At 41.2% G+C, this 14362-nt stretch overlaps 1 protein-coding gene across 1 annotated transcript; it reads left to right on the forward strand.

The window, feature by feature from the left end:
- Nucleotides 1-12094: 12094 nt before the first annotated feature.
- Nucleotides 12095-12950, forward strand: LOC138870803 (uncharacterized). Its single transcript, XM_070148643.1, has 3 exons — nt 12095-12199; nt 12372-12440; nt 12516-12950. Exons 1-3 carry the CDS (start codon nt 12095-12097, stop codon nt 12948-12950), a joined length of 609 nt encoding a protein of 202 aa, XP_070004744.1.
- Nucleotides 12951-14362: the final 1412 nt, after the last annotated feature.

The following is a 14362-nucleotide window of genomic DNA, read 5'->3' on the forward strand; positions in this document are numbered from 1 at the left end:
GATTAGTTCCCATTACCTCATATCGACCAACTCATCGATGCAACGACCGGGAACGAACTGCTAAGTTTCTTGGATGCCTACTCAAGCTACAATTAGATCCTTATGGAAGAAGAGGATCAAGAAAAAACCACTTTCATCACCCATCAAGGAACGTACTACTACAGAGTCATGCCTTTGGGATTGAAAAACGCAAGGGCGATGTACCAAAGGTTGGTAACAAAAATGTTCAAGGACCAACTTGGCAAAATGATGGAAGTCTACATAGATGACATGCTGGTTAAGTTCGAAAGAAAAGAAGATCACATCGACCACTTGAGAGAAACCTTCAACATACTCAGGCAATACAGAATGAAATTAAACCCCAAAAAGTATGCATTCATCATGGCCCCGTGAAAATTCTTGGGTTTCCTGGTGTCACAACGAGGTATCGAGATCAACCCCAACCAGATCAAAGCCATTGAAGGGATACCATAGCACTTAACCACCAAAAAATAGGTGCAAAGGTTGACTGGATGAATTGCCGCCCTTTCAAGGTTTATCTCACGATCATTCGATAGGTGCCACAATTCTTCAGTGTACTCAAGAAGGATAAAACCTCCAATGGACCGCTGAGTGTGCCCAAGCCCTGAAAGAGTTAAACTGTGATTCTCAACTCGTCGTCAACCAAGTCATAAGGACTTTCCAGATCAAAGAGCAAAGGTTACAATAATATCAGGCCGAGATCTATAAACTGTTGCCCGAGTTCGATGAATGTCAGCTCAACAGATTCCTCGAGCACAAAACATCGAAGCAGGCGTCCTGGCCAAATTAGCAGCATCCACCAAAAACATCACTGGAGAAAGAAACGTGGTCACCCTCCTCCACTTATCAATAGATCAAATCGAGGTAAGGACCATAAATCTAACTTGGGACTAGCGCAACTGTATTGCTACATACTTGCAAGATGGTGTACTCCCAGATGATAAAAAAGAAGCCAAGAAGCTTCAGATAAGAGCAACTAGGTACAACATCATTCATAATGACCTATACAAAAGGACGTATGGCAGCCCCCTAGCAAAATGCTTACACCCAAATCAGATAGGGCGTGTCTTCAAAGAAGTCTACGAGGGCCACTGCGAAGCTCATTCCGGCAATCGAGCTCTAGTAAGATGTCTTATACGGGCGGGATACTACTGACCCACTATGAAAAAAGAGGCCGTAGACTTTGTGATTAAATGTGAGCAATCCTAAAAATATGCCCCAATGATCCACCAAGCGGGCGAGCACATCCATTCCGTCACTTCCCCTTGGTCGTTCATCAAGTGGGGAATGGACATTGTCGACCCCTCCTTGCAGGGCGAGGTAACGTATGATTTCTTTTGGTTTTAACTGACAATTTTTCTAAATGAGTAGAAGCAGGAACATTCCCCCAAGTACGCGAATAGGAAGTGATCGCCTTCATATGGAAAAACATCGTGTTCCTCTTTGGCCTCCCCCAAAGAGATCAGTTGCGACAACGAATCCCAATTTATAGGAAAAAAGTTCGCCGAATTTTTTGAGAAGTGGCATATCAAAAGAATACTCTCAACACCGTATCACCCCGCATGCAACGGACAAGCGGAATCCTCCAATAAATCAATGCTGAACATCATGAAGAAAAAACTCGAAGACGCCAAGGGAATTTGGCCGGAGTTACTACCAGAAGTACTTTGGGCCTACATAACAACACCGAAGACGAGTGCGGGAGAGACGCACTATTTATTAGTCTATGGGACTGATGCAGTAATACTAGTCGAAGTCGGAGAGACCAGTTTGAGATATTCCTAAGAGAGCAGGCTGAGGAATGCCAAAGAAGAAAGCAAGAGCTCGACGAAGCTGAAGAATAAAGAGATATGGCCTACATAAAGATGATCACTCAAAAGCAACATGAAGAATGCTATTATAACAAAAAGTCTAAGGTCAGACCACTCAAAGTCGGGGACTACGTGCTCAAAGTCAAAACACAAGCAAGCAAAGACCCGCGGGAAAGCAAACTTGAAACAAATTAGGACGCCCCATACAAAATCACGGCAATAGCAAACAAAGGGTCATTCCAACTAGAAACAATGGAAGGAAAACTGCTACCAAACAACTGGAATGTCGCCTACCTCAAGTACTTTAACTTTTAAGAATAAGTGTTCTCAAGTCGTATTCTTTTTCTTTCACTTGAGTTTTGTCCCAATTGTGTTTTCTCGAGGAGATTTTTAACGAGGAGACAAGGGGGACACTTCAAGTTAAAGTGAAAACGGACGGAGGCACAGGACAGTCAGTTCATTGCCCAACCTCTCAATACTTCTCCAAGTCGACCAATAAAGGGACTAAATAGACTGGGACTGGGATGTAAAATATGTAAATTTCTGTGAGATATATGAACAAAGCACAAATGCATGAAGTTTGCCCATGTTTTTGCCCAAGCAACGTTGACTCAATTAAGTAAAAGTTACATTCGACCTTATTCGAATTAACTAAGTTATATCGACCTCGCTCGAATTAATTAAGTACGGGTTACATTTGACCTCGTTCGAATTAACACCCACTCGGCCCCTAGCCATAACTAAACAAAAGTTTCATTTGACCTCGTTTGTATTAACTAAGTTATATTCAACCTCGATCGAGTTAACTACGGGTTACATTCGACCTCATTCGAATTAACACTCACTCGGCCCATGGCCATAACTACACAAAAGTTACATTCAACCTCGTTCGAATTAACTAAGTTATATTCGACCTCGCTCGAATTAACTACAGGATTACATTCGACTCGTTCAAATTAACACCCATTCGGTCCCTAACCATAACTTAACAGAAGTTACATTTGACCTCATTCGAATTAACTAAGTTATATTCGACCTCGCTCGAATTAACTACGAGTTACATTCGACCTCGTTCGAATTAACACCCACTCGGCCCCTGCCCATAACTAAATAGAAGTTACATTCGACCTCGTTCGAATTAACTAAGTCATATTCTACCCTGCTCAAATTAACTAAGTACGGGTTATATTCGATCTCGTTTGAATTGACACACACTCGGCTCCGGCCGTAATCAAACAAAAGTTACATTCAACCTCGCTCGAATTAACTAAATAATAGTCACATTCGACCTCGCTCGAATTAACTAAGTTACATTCGACCTCGCTCGAATTAATTAAGCAAAAGTTACACTCAACTCGCTCAAATTAACTAAGCAAAAGTTACATTCGACCCTCAGCCATAATTAACTAAGCACAGGTTACATTTGATCTCATTCAAATTAATACCTATGGGCCCTCTACCATGATCAAAACTGAGTTTTGTTTCGATCTCATTCAACATACATGAACTAAGTTTTTTACGATTAAGGCGACCAAACGACAAAACAAAAGAAAGAAGAGAGTCAGGTACGAGCAACGAAAATGACATTTCATACTCAAAATATGTTCTTTACAAAGGTTAGAACAGAATCCCACAAAAATATATACAAAGTTTACAAGCAAAAAGAAAGAAAAATAACTACTCGCCGCCTAACCCAACAGTGCCATATCCACCCGTCTCTTCGCCATTGCCATCAGAATATTCATCCCCGTACCAGGCGTCCTGCTCTATTTGATCCACACCTTCATTCTCTTCGCCATCACCGTCCTCTGGTGTAGCTGTGTCATAGCCATAAGCGATCCGAGCTATACGAGCATTAGCACGAGCATCTTTGAAGTCGGCCTTAGAAAATTTCACCGCCGTCATCAAATCTCTAAGTATACCCAGTTGGACCTCGGCGTGAATCCACTTCTCATATAAGTCCTATGGAATATCAGGAAAAGCATAAGTGTGAGAAGAGGACGATTGTGCCAATAATTGTGCCTTCTCAGCCTCGAGAGCGACAACATGGTCACCAAGGCTCGAAACCTCTCTCTCTAGCTCCCCTATCCGCTCATGGAGCCTCTATTCTCTAAGCTTGGCCGTCTCTAAGACACTTCCTCGCTCTGAATGAAGAACGCGAATTATGGCCTCCAAAACCTCCACCTTCCTCGAAGCTGCCAACCAATCTGATTCCGACTTATCTAAGTCCGTTGTCTTCTCGGTGAGCTCTCCACTCAGAGCATCCCCCTTGACTAGACTCTCTTTGATCTCGGCCCGTAGCGAGATTACTTGGGCCTGGAGATTGACACTTGGGCTCGAGCTCTTCTTCTTTCTCTCTCGGCGTCCCTTCAAGGATGCTGCACTTGCCGATGACTCTTATCAACTCGTCATCCTTTTGTTTAAGCTCGGACCGGATAGCCTAAATATGGCCACTCTTGCCAGACCACTTGCAAATCGCGCGATGCTTCTTGCGGTATTCACGGTATTTTCGCTCCATCTTCTGAAAAATGGTTTTACTCCTGTCCTCTCGATGAGCATTGTCGATCTCAAAAATAATGGTTTGAAAAGAAAAAAGAAACAGAGAGAACGGAAGAAAACCAAAATCAATCAAACAATAAAGTGCAAGCACGGAAATTGAAAAGGTCGAAAAAACTTACCCTAAGGTGAGACAGACTATTCCTATCGATAGGGCAGTATCGTCCAGTTTCTCAAGAGTTTTGCCCTCCATATCAAAGCAAAGAGGAACTAAGGAAGGGACCACGTCCTCCGTGTTAACCAACATGTCCCAGTACATAAGGACCACAATGGTACGAGTGTACCCCTCCAACCTTACTTCAACTCGAGTAAACCCCTCGCTCAGCATCCGTACCTCATCGGCGTCAATATCGGAGCCCGTTTTGTAGCCTTCCTAAGCAACAACCTTAGCTCCCCCATCAGTGAATGAAGGAGCGTCAGCTGTCCTCGAGGGTGATGGCTCATCTCAAAGTACTGTACCCATAATTTCCACAGGTGGCCCACTAACTCTAACCTCGGCATCATGGAAAGGTACGCCTTCTACGGTTCTCGCTGGTAGCGGGACCTCAAACGGCAGATCTGCAACAACTTCAAATATGATGGTGGTCGACTCGTGATCACCCCTTGAAGAATCATCGGCTCGGATTGTCCCGTCACCGACGTCCACCGAGCTCCTCTTACGAGAGATCAAACCCTTCTCACTCAGTGACGACTCCTCATCTATTAAATGAAACAAAGGAGAGGCCAGAATTTCTGGTGCCGACACCATTGATTATCGAGCCGACCTAGCCACAATAGGAGGCATAATAGAAGTGGACAGCCGGGAAGGCCTAGCCACGGTCACAGCAGAGGCGGACTCCGTTATAATATATCTCTTGCGAAAAGCAGGAGCAGGGGCCCTTGGCCTTCTCGAAGGTCCCCAGGCTGAATTAAAAAAAAGAAGGTTAAAAGGTCAATCCCCATAAAATAATGAGAAACAAGTGACTAGAGGGCCACGACAATAAAGATTTAAACATTTAAACTCACCGGTCACAGAAGGCGCACGCCCGAACTTCTTAAAGAAGGCCGGCCATTCACGAATCCCGGCTATGTAGGGGAGAACCCGGCTCACCCAATCATGGATGTCCTCGACCAAAGGAGGGGGTGCGGTCTCGGCTACAAAAGAAAGCAAAATTTCAATACGATTGAAATTAGTTGAACCAATGTATGAGACAAAAAGAAGAGAGAAGAAGGGAGAAATACTTACGGGCATAGTTCCAAACCTCAGGAAACCTGCTTGCATTGACCACTATGTCTTCAGTTTTGACGTAGAAGCACTTGAACCAAAACTGGCAGTTTGCCTTGTCGTCCATCTTCACCACTAGACATTTACTACCCTGGTGGAAAAGATGTAGCATCGTTCCCCTATGAAAGATAGGGGCAAAAAGGTACATCAAGTGGCGAAGTGACACCTCGACCCCGGCCAACTCCGCATACTTCGTAATCATATAGATGAGTTTGTAATAATGGTAAAACTCCTCGACCAAGGGGAGGATAGGAAATAATAACCGACATGGAAAAGGTACGCATAGAAAGAGCAGTACCTAGGGCGGTGTATTTGCACCACGTCGTACCTTGTTGGAACTAGGTCTATGTGGGCAGGAATTTTGAGTTTATCCCTAAATTCAGCAAGGCCCACATCTTTTATCAACGACTTCGAAACCTCAGGGTCATCTTCAAGTACCTTTGAAAAATTAGATATATCTTTGTCATTACGATGGATTATCTCCTCCATCGTAGGAAGGTTCCCGTCTTCAATAGCAACTGAAACGCTATCATTATGGGGAGGCATGCGCACTGCCAAAGAAATAGGTTCAGTTGCTCCCCCAGAATTAGAAGATACGTTAACCATCTTTGCTTGTTTATATATAAGCAAAGAAGAGTCATGAGTAGCAGAAGTCACCAAAATCGGTGAAAGCAAGAATGCGGGAGTAAAGATAACGAGAGCAAGAACTCTGAATTATGAAGGAAGAAGGAAATACAGGGATTCAATATCTGAAGGTGTAAAGGATAAGTCAAAGGGTTTCATATCCCTATTAATAAGAATTCAACCACCAATATCGAGAAAGCAAACCATCAATGCCCAGCACAGGTATCGAAATGGCAGAGGTATGGAAAACGACGCAAGGCATCGAGAAAACACGCAATAGTGACGAATGATGTCATGACATCATTCTGAATCGACATAACCTTAGGTTGTGGCTCACAAAGGGCCACGTTGCTACCACGTCTGAAACGCCACTACTCGACCTACTCGCCTAAATTTCTCAACCACAACTGACATAGTTCGCTCATCGAGGTCATCTAGGGTCGGCCTTAATCAGCGGAGAGACTAACTGTATGGGTCAAATTTTCCCTAAGGGAATTTAGCACAATGAGAAATTAAGGAAAATGATGCGGCCGAGGTCGACTAGTAAATAGTGAGACTCGCAGCCGGGCAGTTAACGATGGTCGAGGTCGAGCACCAATGATAGAGTACTAATTGCTAGTTTTTGTAATAAGACACCAAAGAGAATATTTCATTGAATATTCTCTGTACTTATACTATTAGAGTTGATTAGGGATATGTCCCATATAAATACAAAAGGTGATAAGGGGATAAGACATGTAATATCCATTTTGATAAGAACACCTTTTGAGAAGAAGACTTTCTCTCTAAAAAAGATACATATTCTACCTTTTTACTAGGATTTCTTCATCCACTATCTCATACTTTTTCATCAGATGTGAGAATAGTTCCAATATCCTAAGAGTTGTCTGTCATTTATCATTGTCAGAGAGAAAAATCATCCACCTCATTTAATATTGGGTGAAATATTCTCCTTATTTACATAAATATCATTTATTGTTGTTTATTGCTTTATGCTCCTCTATCCTTGCTGAGATCTTTCGGAATATGAAATGTGCAATGCTTTTAATTCTTCACTAACATTATCCCACATTTTTCATACCAAATAGTTCTAAATCTAAAAATATTATTATTAACTAGGTTTAACCCTTTATTACACAAGACTTAATAGTTTAATAGAAGGTTTACGCTTTTTGGTCAAACAGGCGCAAGATTGTACCATATGGTTGTGACGTATGAGATGATGGGATCTATTACCAGTTGAGATTGTGTCAAAATTATATTTACTCGCTAATTTTGAATTATTAAATGCTCTCAGCTTTTCACTCTTAGTCATTATACGATTATTTTTATATTTATTTTGTCATTCAGGTTTTGAACTTCGTCCTCTCCAGAGAAAATGACCGGCCCTTAAAATTTTAACAGCCCATGTTTTTTCTTATTGACACAAAATAGCCCTCCGGCCCAAACATATTACATCTAATAGCCTGAAATATCTATTTTGTATATTTTTTTTATAGTGACAGTATATTTTGTATAGTGACGGTTTATTTTGTATATTTTTTATATAGTGACTGTCTATTTAGTATATATTTTGTATAGTGACAGTCTATTTTGTATAATGACAGTCTATTGTATATAAATTGTATAGTGGCAGTCTATATAGTATATTTTTGTATAGTAACAGTCTATTTTATATATATTTTGTATAGTGACAGTCTATTTAGTATTTTTTTGTATAATGACAATCTATTTAATATATATTTTGTATAGTGACAGTCTATTTTGTATAATGACAGTCTATTGTATATAAATTGTATAGTGGCAGTCTATATAGTATATTTTGTATAGTAACAATCTATTTTATATATATTTTGTATAGTGATAGTGTATTATATATAAATTGTATAGTGACAGTCCTATACAATTCATCTTGCTTTCTTTTGTTTCTAGTTGATTGTAATAGATTTGCCTACGACGTTGAATTAATGTGAACCTCATTGGTTAAGGTATAGAAGCTACATACAGAATTGATGAAGTTGACATGTACAGCATTGGCATCATAAATCAAAACTCCAAAGGTGTCATACTACTCATAAATGTGAACATTTCATCAACGATGTACAACAAAAAGAAAGCAAAGAGTATTTGTTCAACAAACAATGGACCTTGTTGCCTCGATCTGACATACCCTTTTACCCAATATGCTGTTTTGGCAACACATGATACTGTAAGTACCCAACTAGTATATTTTTACAAAACCTAGAAAAAGACCTAATAGGAGAATATAACTTCCTCCTACAATAGGAGGAAGAGTTTTGGAAACTCAAACGCCGGCGACCCTCCATTAAATCCGGCGACTCTTTCTTCTTGTTTTATTTATTATTTTTTGAGCTTTTGATATTATGAAAATATGGATCTAAAAGATGGTTTGCTTGCTATTTGGATTTCTGCGGATCTGGCCGGTATATAACTTTTTTGGTGACCATAAATTTTTCGACCACTGTTGTGACCGATGAAGTTTTCCGGCTAAACCATTTTGGATCGAAAATCATTTCTCCGGTGAACCTGTATTTGTGCTTTTGGGTTAGATGTATAATTCGGTGGCTAGCCACTATAATTACTTTTGGATTATAAAATGTATATTGTAATTTTGGGCTACCAAATGTTATAAGTTTTGCCCGAGTGATTATAAATGAATTTTGCTCTACTCTTTATATCGTCTTTAGTATCATGATATATTTTATGTTCTCATTTTACGTACGTGTTATTGAACTTACTTATGTAGCAAATCAAGTTATTCAGGAATCAAAATTGTAAATAAATTGTAACCAATAACTTTTAATAATAACTTTGAAGAATGAAGAATGAAGAATTCAAATAAGACATTAACATATTTAAAACTAAAAAGAAAGTTGCTCATAATTGTAATTTTATTAATAAAAATTAAAACTTACAAAACTACGTAAAGTTGAAATAGAAAGGGGGATCCAAGTTCTCAATGCACTTAATACTAAAATAAATATTGTCCAAAATAGCAATAAATTTTTCAGAAAATTCATAAAAAATTTCTATTTATATTGTGTGTAAATTTAGAATTACATTTTTGTTTACCCTTAAAAATGGATAACAATAAAACTTATAAGTCGTTTTGAGGATATGTGATTTCACTTGGCACAAACTGATAAATATTAGGATTAATGCTAAAAATTAACAGTAAAATAAAGCAAACCAATGTGATGAGCAACTGTGGCCTTCAAGCTAGATCGCCCTTGAACCAACTAAGTATACTATTGGAAAAGTATGAACTGGACAGTAGAGCTTAAGAGAGAAAAATATAGTATATTGCTTGATTATGCGTGAATGTATGATGATTATAAAATGATTAGGACCCTCTTTATATAGTAGAGGAATCCTATTTATGGTATAATTCTAATTATAGAAGGAAATCCCATGATTGGCTAAATGTTCGGTCTTGACTTGATACGTGCCAAGATTTTCGCCACGATCCTTGCCCGATCATAGATATCTTGGCTTTCTGTTATTCGACCTAACAGTCTTTCTTCGATCTCGCTCGATCTCTTTCTTGCTTCGGTCTCGATTGGGCTGATCTCAATCTTGATCGGCCATCGTTCCATGAGCTTACCAATCCTTATCCGTACTATGGTCCAATATAACTGAGGCCAAGCCTTAATTTGCCACCCCGATTTTGGTTAGTCATACAAAATTTGGCAAGCCCGATTTTAACCGTATACAGATAGTCCCCTCATTTTTTGGAGTTCTATGACAAGAAAAAAATTGAGTCTTCAAACTTCCCCTCAGTTTATCATGACGTAGGCATCGTGACGTAAACAACAGAAGTGACTGAAATGTCTCATCGGTACAGTTCTCTAGGCATTTAATGTTTATCAGTCGATGATCGGCCACCACCGGCACTGAACTATTGCCTTCAACCTGTAAATGCATCTTTCTTCATCTTTCAAACTTTACTTACAAATTTTCTTCCCTCTAATTTCCAAAATCTTTGCCTTCTTCAAAGCTCTATATTCTCAGATCTCTGAATTTCTTTACTTGTTCCATCACAAAACACCAAGATTTCTTCCCCCATTTCATCTCTCTACATATAAAAATGGCTGAAACTTCAAAAACCATTCCGCACAAGGAAACCGCTTCTTCATCAAAGTCCGTCGGTGCCACAGCCGCGGTGGAACATCCCCTCGAGGACTTCGTTCCGACAAAGTATGCCACTGTTGTTTATTTCAAGGTGGAGAATACACCCTCGACACCGGGTCGATGTGAACCAATGTCGAGGTACATGTGTATGATTACAGAAGGTCTCCTCGAGAAAGTAAAAGAGGAGTGCAAGGATGTAGTAGTGCCTAGCCCCAAGAAATCCATCAAAACTCATGTGGAGGGGTATCTAAGCGTCTATACCTATCCCTTCATGATAGGTCCCTTGGACCCTATCATCGTTGCCTTTGCAAGAGGTACAATGTCACCCTAGGTCAAATCCATTCGTCGTTCTAGAGGATCGTGATCCTCCTCCGATATTTTGCAAGCAAGATCGAGGGGCATCCTTTTATGCTCGATCACCTCATGCGCCTCTACGGCCCCTGACTTTATCATGGAGTCATGATCAAGCTTTACTGCCGAGCCACCAAACCCCTGTTCTCGAGCATAGACGAGACCCGAGACCGAGGTTGGATGTGCAGATTTGTCCGAATAAAGACTTCGGATCCAATCCCTGTCGAAGACATGCCGTTCCCTGAAAAGTGGAACATGAAGCATAAGTATTGCTTTGCCTTTGAATATTTATTTTTGCCATTTTACTTCTTGTCTTCCCCTCTTCCAAGTTTTTTGTGTTGCAGTTGTGGCCATTGTGCCGGAAGTGATCCCCGACCTGAGGTAATGGATTGAAGGATTAGTATCACAAAAGCTTACTCCGGTTGTTCCTGGATGGAGTTATCAAGGGGCCAATGGGAGGCCCATAATCATGGTAATCTTCTTTCCTTAGAAAGGTTTTCATTTGGGCTTCATTATTGTACTTACTCATCTTTTCCATTTTGTAGGCCTTGGGAAGGATGTACTAATAAGGCCCCCCTCCACTGAAGAAGAGGCACTTCTTTCCTCATCTGCCCCGAAGCATGGCAAAGAGAAGAAAAGAAAGGAGGCTCCAAGTTCTCCAGGCCCGGAAAAAAAAGGTCGGCTAGGAGGCCCCATAAGCCTAAGGGGGATGTTATCCATGTAACTCTGGAGTCCGTCCAACAGCTAGTGGATGAGACCGAAGACGAAGAAGAAGAAAACTGTGGATTGGTGATTCGTGTGCGAGCTGGCACCGAGATTCAAAGAACCATTGGACTGGCGGGAGCCGAAATTGCTTTGCCTCAGCCTGATGAGCTCGAGCCAAAAAGAAACGAAGATGCATCACCTCAAAGTGGGAAGGCTACCGAAGATGTTGTTGATGGTGGCACAGAACCGGCCTCGAGGCTCCCCAGAACAAAGACGATGCCTCAAAAGACCCACTTGGGGCAATGGAGATCGGGGGTTCCTCCTCGTTCCCTCCAGTTCCTGACTCGATGATAGGTGACACTCAAGTTGTGGAGACTTGTATGGGGAGGGAGCCTATAGAGAGGAAGATTTATTCCGAGGTTATTTTGTTGAGTTAGAATATGTCACCGGTCTAGGTGATTTGGACGTACCGAGGAAGATCTCGAGTGAGGCTTCCTCGAACTTCAAACTGACCTACCAATTCCCAGCTCCCAGCATTGATCCCGAGCGTAAGCGGCCACTTATCATCCCGATCCCGTAGGATGCTCAAGTTTTCTTTGTCCCCGTAGGGATGGCTAGCTATCCCCGATGCTTGGTCACTGAAGAGTACCAAGCCAAGATGGATGCAGTGGAAGTTGGTTATTTGTTCAACGAGGCCCACCATGCTCTGAATCGGGTAAGTTCAAGGGCCATTGCATTATTTCTTTATGACTTTGACTTGCAGATATCTCTAACATTTTCTTCCTTTTTGGTAGGCTTCGGTGTTGCATCATGAGGCCTTTCTTCGAATCCGAGAAGAACGCAAGGCCTAGGTCCAGGGCCTTACTGAGAAATGTGATACATACAAGCTTCTTAGTGAGACGCTTCAAGTAGAATTGGTGGCAGCTCAAGATGAGCATGCTGAGATGGCTGAGCAGGTATTCTGAGTTCTTCATGATAGTGAGGACGGATCAGAGATAACAACAAATGATCCAATTCTGCAGGTTTGATAGAGGCTCGAACAAATCAAGGACCTTCAAAGGCAAATAAATGAAGTACGAGACGAGGCTGAAAAGTTCAAGGGTTGTATGGATATGTTAGCCTCGAAAAAGGAGGCCATCCAAGCAGAGATGGAGTCAGCCAAATCCCAGCTTCAGGTCGTAAGGGAGAATGCCTCAGTTCAGGCGAAGATAGCCGAGGATCTCGAGTCCAATTTAGCCAGTTTGGCCAAAGAGCTTGAGGTTGCCAGATCTGAAGTGGCCGTAGCTAATACTAAGGCCCAGTCTACTGCAACCCAATACAAGGTCAATGCCGAAGCCACCCTCGAGGAGGCCAAGGGCATGGTAGATCATTCGAAGTGGCAGGCCCGAAGGGAGGCTCCCGAGGGGGTCCTTGCTCAAAGTTTTGATATATCTGTTGAACTCGAGATTGCCAAGATTGAGGAATAAAAAGCTCGGAAGCTAGCATTTCCCAAGGAGGATTCTGAGAATGTGAGCGGATCTGGCAGAGAAGATTCCGAAGGTGAAGAAGCTTCCTTCGATAAGGACCGTGCTGCTTAGGCCTAGTAATTTTTGCTTTTGCTTTGAGGTCGATCGACTTTTGTAAAGAATTTTTTGATCGGGCCATGTGAGCTTTGTAAAAAACTTTGATATGTAAAAACTTTTTCCTTTTTATGGCTCCCACATCCGTTGTCCATTTGTTATTTTATGCAAGTGTCAAATTACCTTAGTATAAAGTTATATAATGGTATTCAACGGTCCAAGATTGGATATTCGAACTCGGCCTGAGGTGGTTTTCAATAAATAAGAGCCGAGTGAGATCATTTATTTGGACTCGGAATAAGGTAATCTTTGAGTTTGATGTCCGAGTGAGAGTGTTATCTCGAACTCGAAATCAGGTGGCCCTTAGGCTCGAAAAATAGTCCCCGAGTGAGAATTTATTCAAACTCGAATTGAAGTAGCCCTTGAGCTTGGTAGTTGAGTTATAGCGATATCTCAAACTCAAAGTGCGAGTAGCCCTTAGGCCTTTGAAAATTTTGTATTGGGTCGATCTGGAATTTGTAAAATGATCGTTTAATCATATACATAAGGCTTTTCTCCCCTTTTCGGCTTTTAAAGTTTTCCCTTTGTTTAGGTTGAAATGCCTCAACATGAAATAAGGAACTGTTCGAGAGTTTGAACAATTTTGTACTCTTTAGAATTTTCGAGGCTTGATATTATTGAAGCCTTTATGCTTTTGCCGAGGATACCCTTTTAACCGGTTTATGAAATAATTTGAAGGCCTATGTTGTTACCGAATTCGGACGTCTCCGATCCATGTTGCTTTGGTTGTAGCCTCTTTAGTTCAGGATTTTCCCCTTGGGCTTATTTTCCTGTTTCACTTCGAGCTTGCTCGAAGTGTCAGTCCCCGAGTGGGATGCCCGTGACCTATAAAAATCGAGAGTTGCCTAAAAGGTCTTATGGTCTCGAAGCTTTAACGTTTCAATTTCGTTTATTTTTCTGGTGGCAGTCCCCGATTGTGGGGGTAATTATCTGAACTCTGGTTATGATCGGCCCTTAGGCCTCTTTACATAATATATCAAGAGTATGAAATTGTAAAGTAGAAGAACGTTTCTAAGGCATGAGATATTGGCAAGGAAAAATACATCTCATTATAGTTTATTGTACATGCGGACATATTCTGTTCCAGGGCTCGAGAAAACTACATGGGCACGGTTTGTTTGACCGTTTGGACCTTACAAATTTTCCTATCGAGACCCCGATGCCATGAAATAATTTCCTTGCAACAAAGTTAACATTCGAGGATAGTTCCCCCAGTATTCGAGGTTGATTATAAAGAAGCCTCGGATACTATTGAATTG

This window comes from Nicotiana sylvestris, chromosome 6, assembly GCF_000393655.2.
Source record: "Nicotiana sylvestris chromosome 6, ASM39365v2, whole genome shotgun sequence".
Taxonomy (NCBI): Eukaryota; Viridiplantae; Streptophyta; class Magnoliopsida; order Solanales; family Solanaceae; genus Nicotiana; species Nicotiana sylvestris.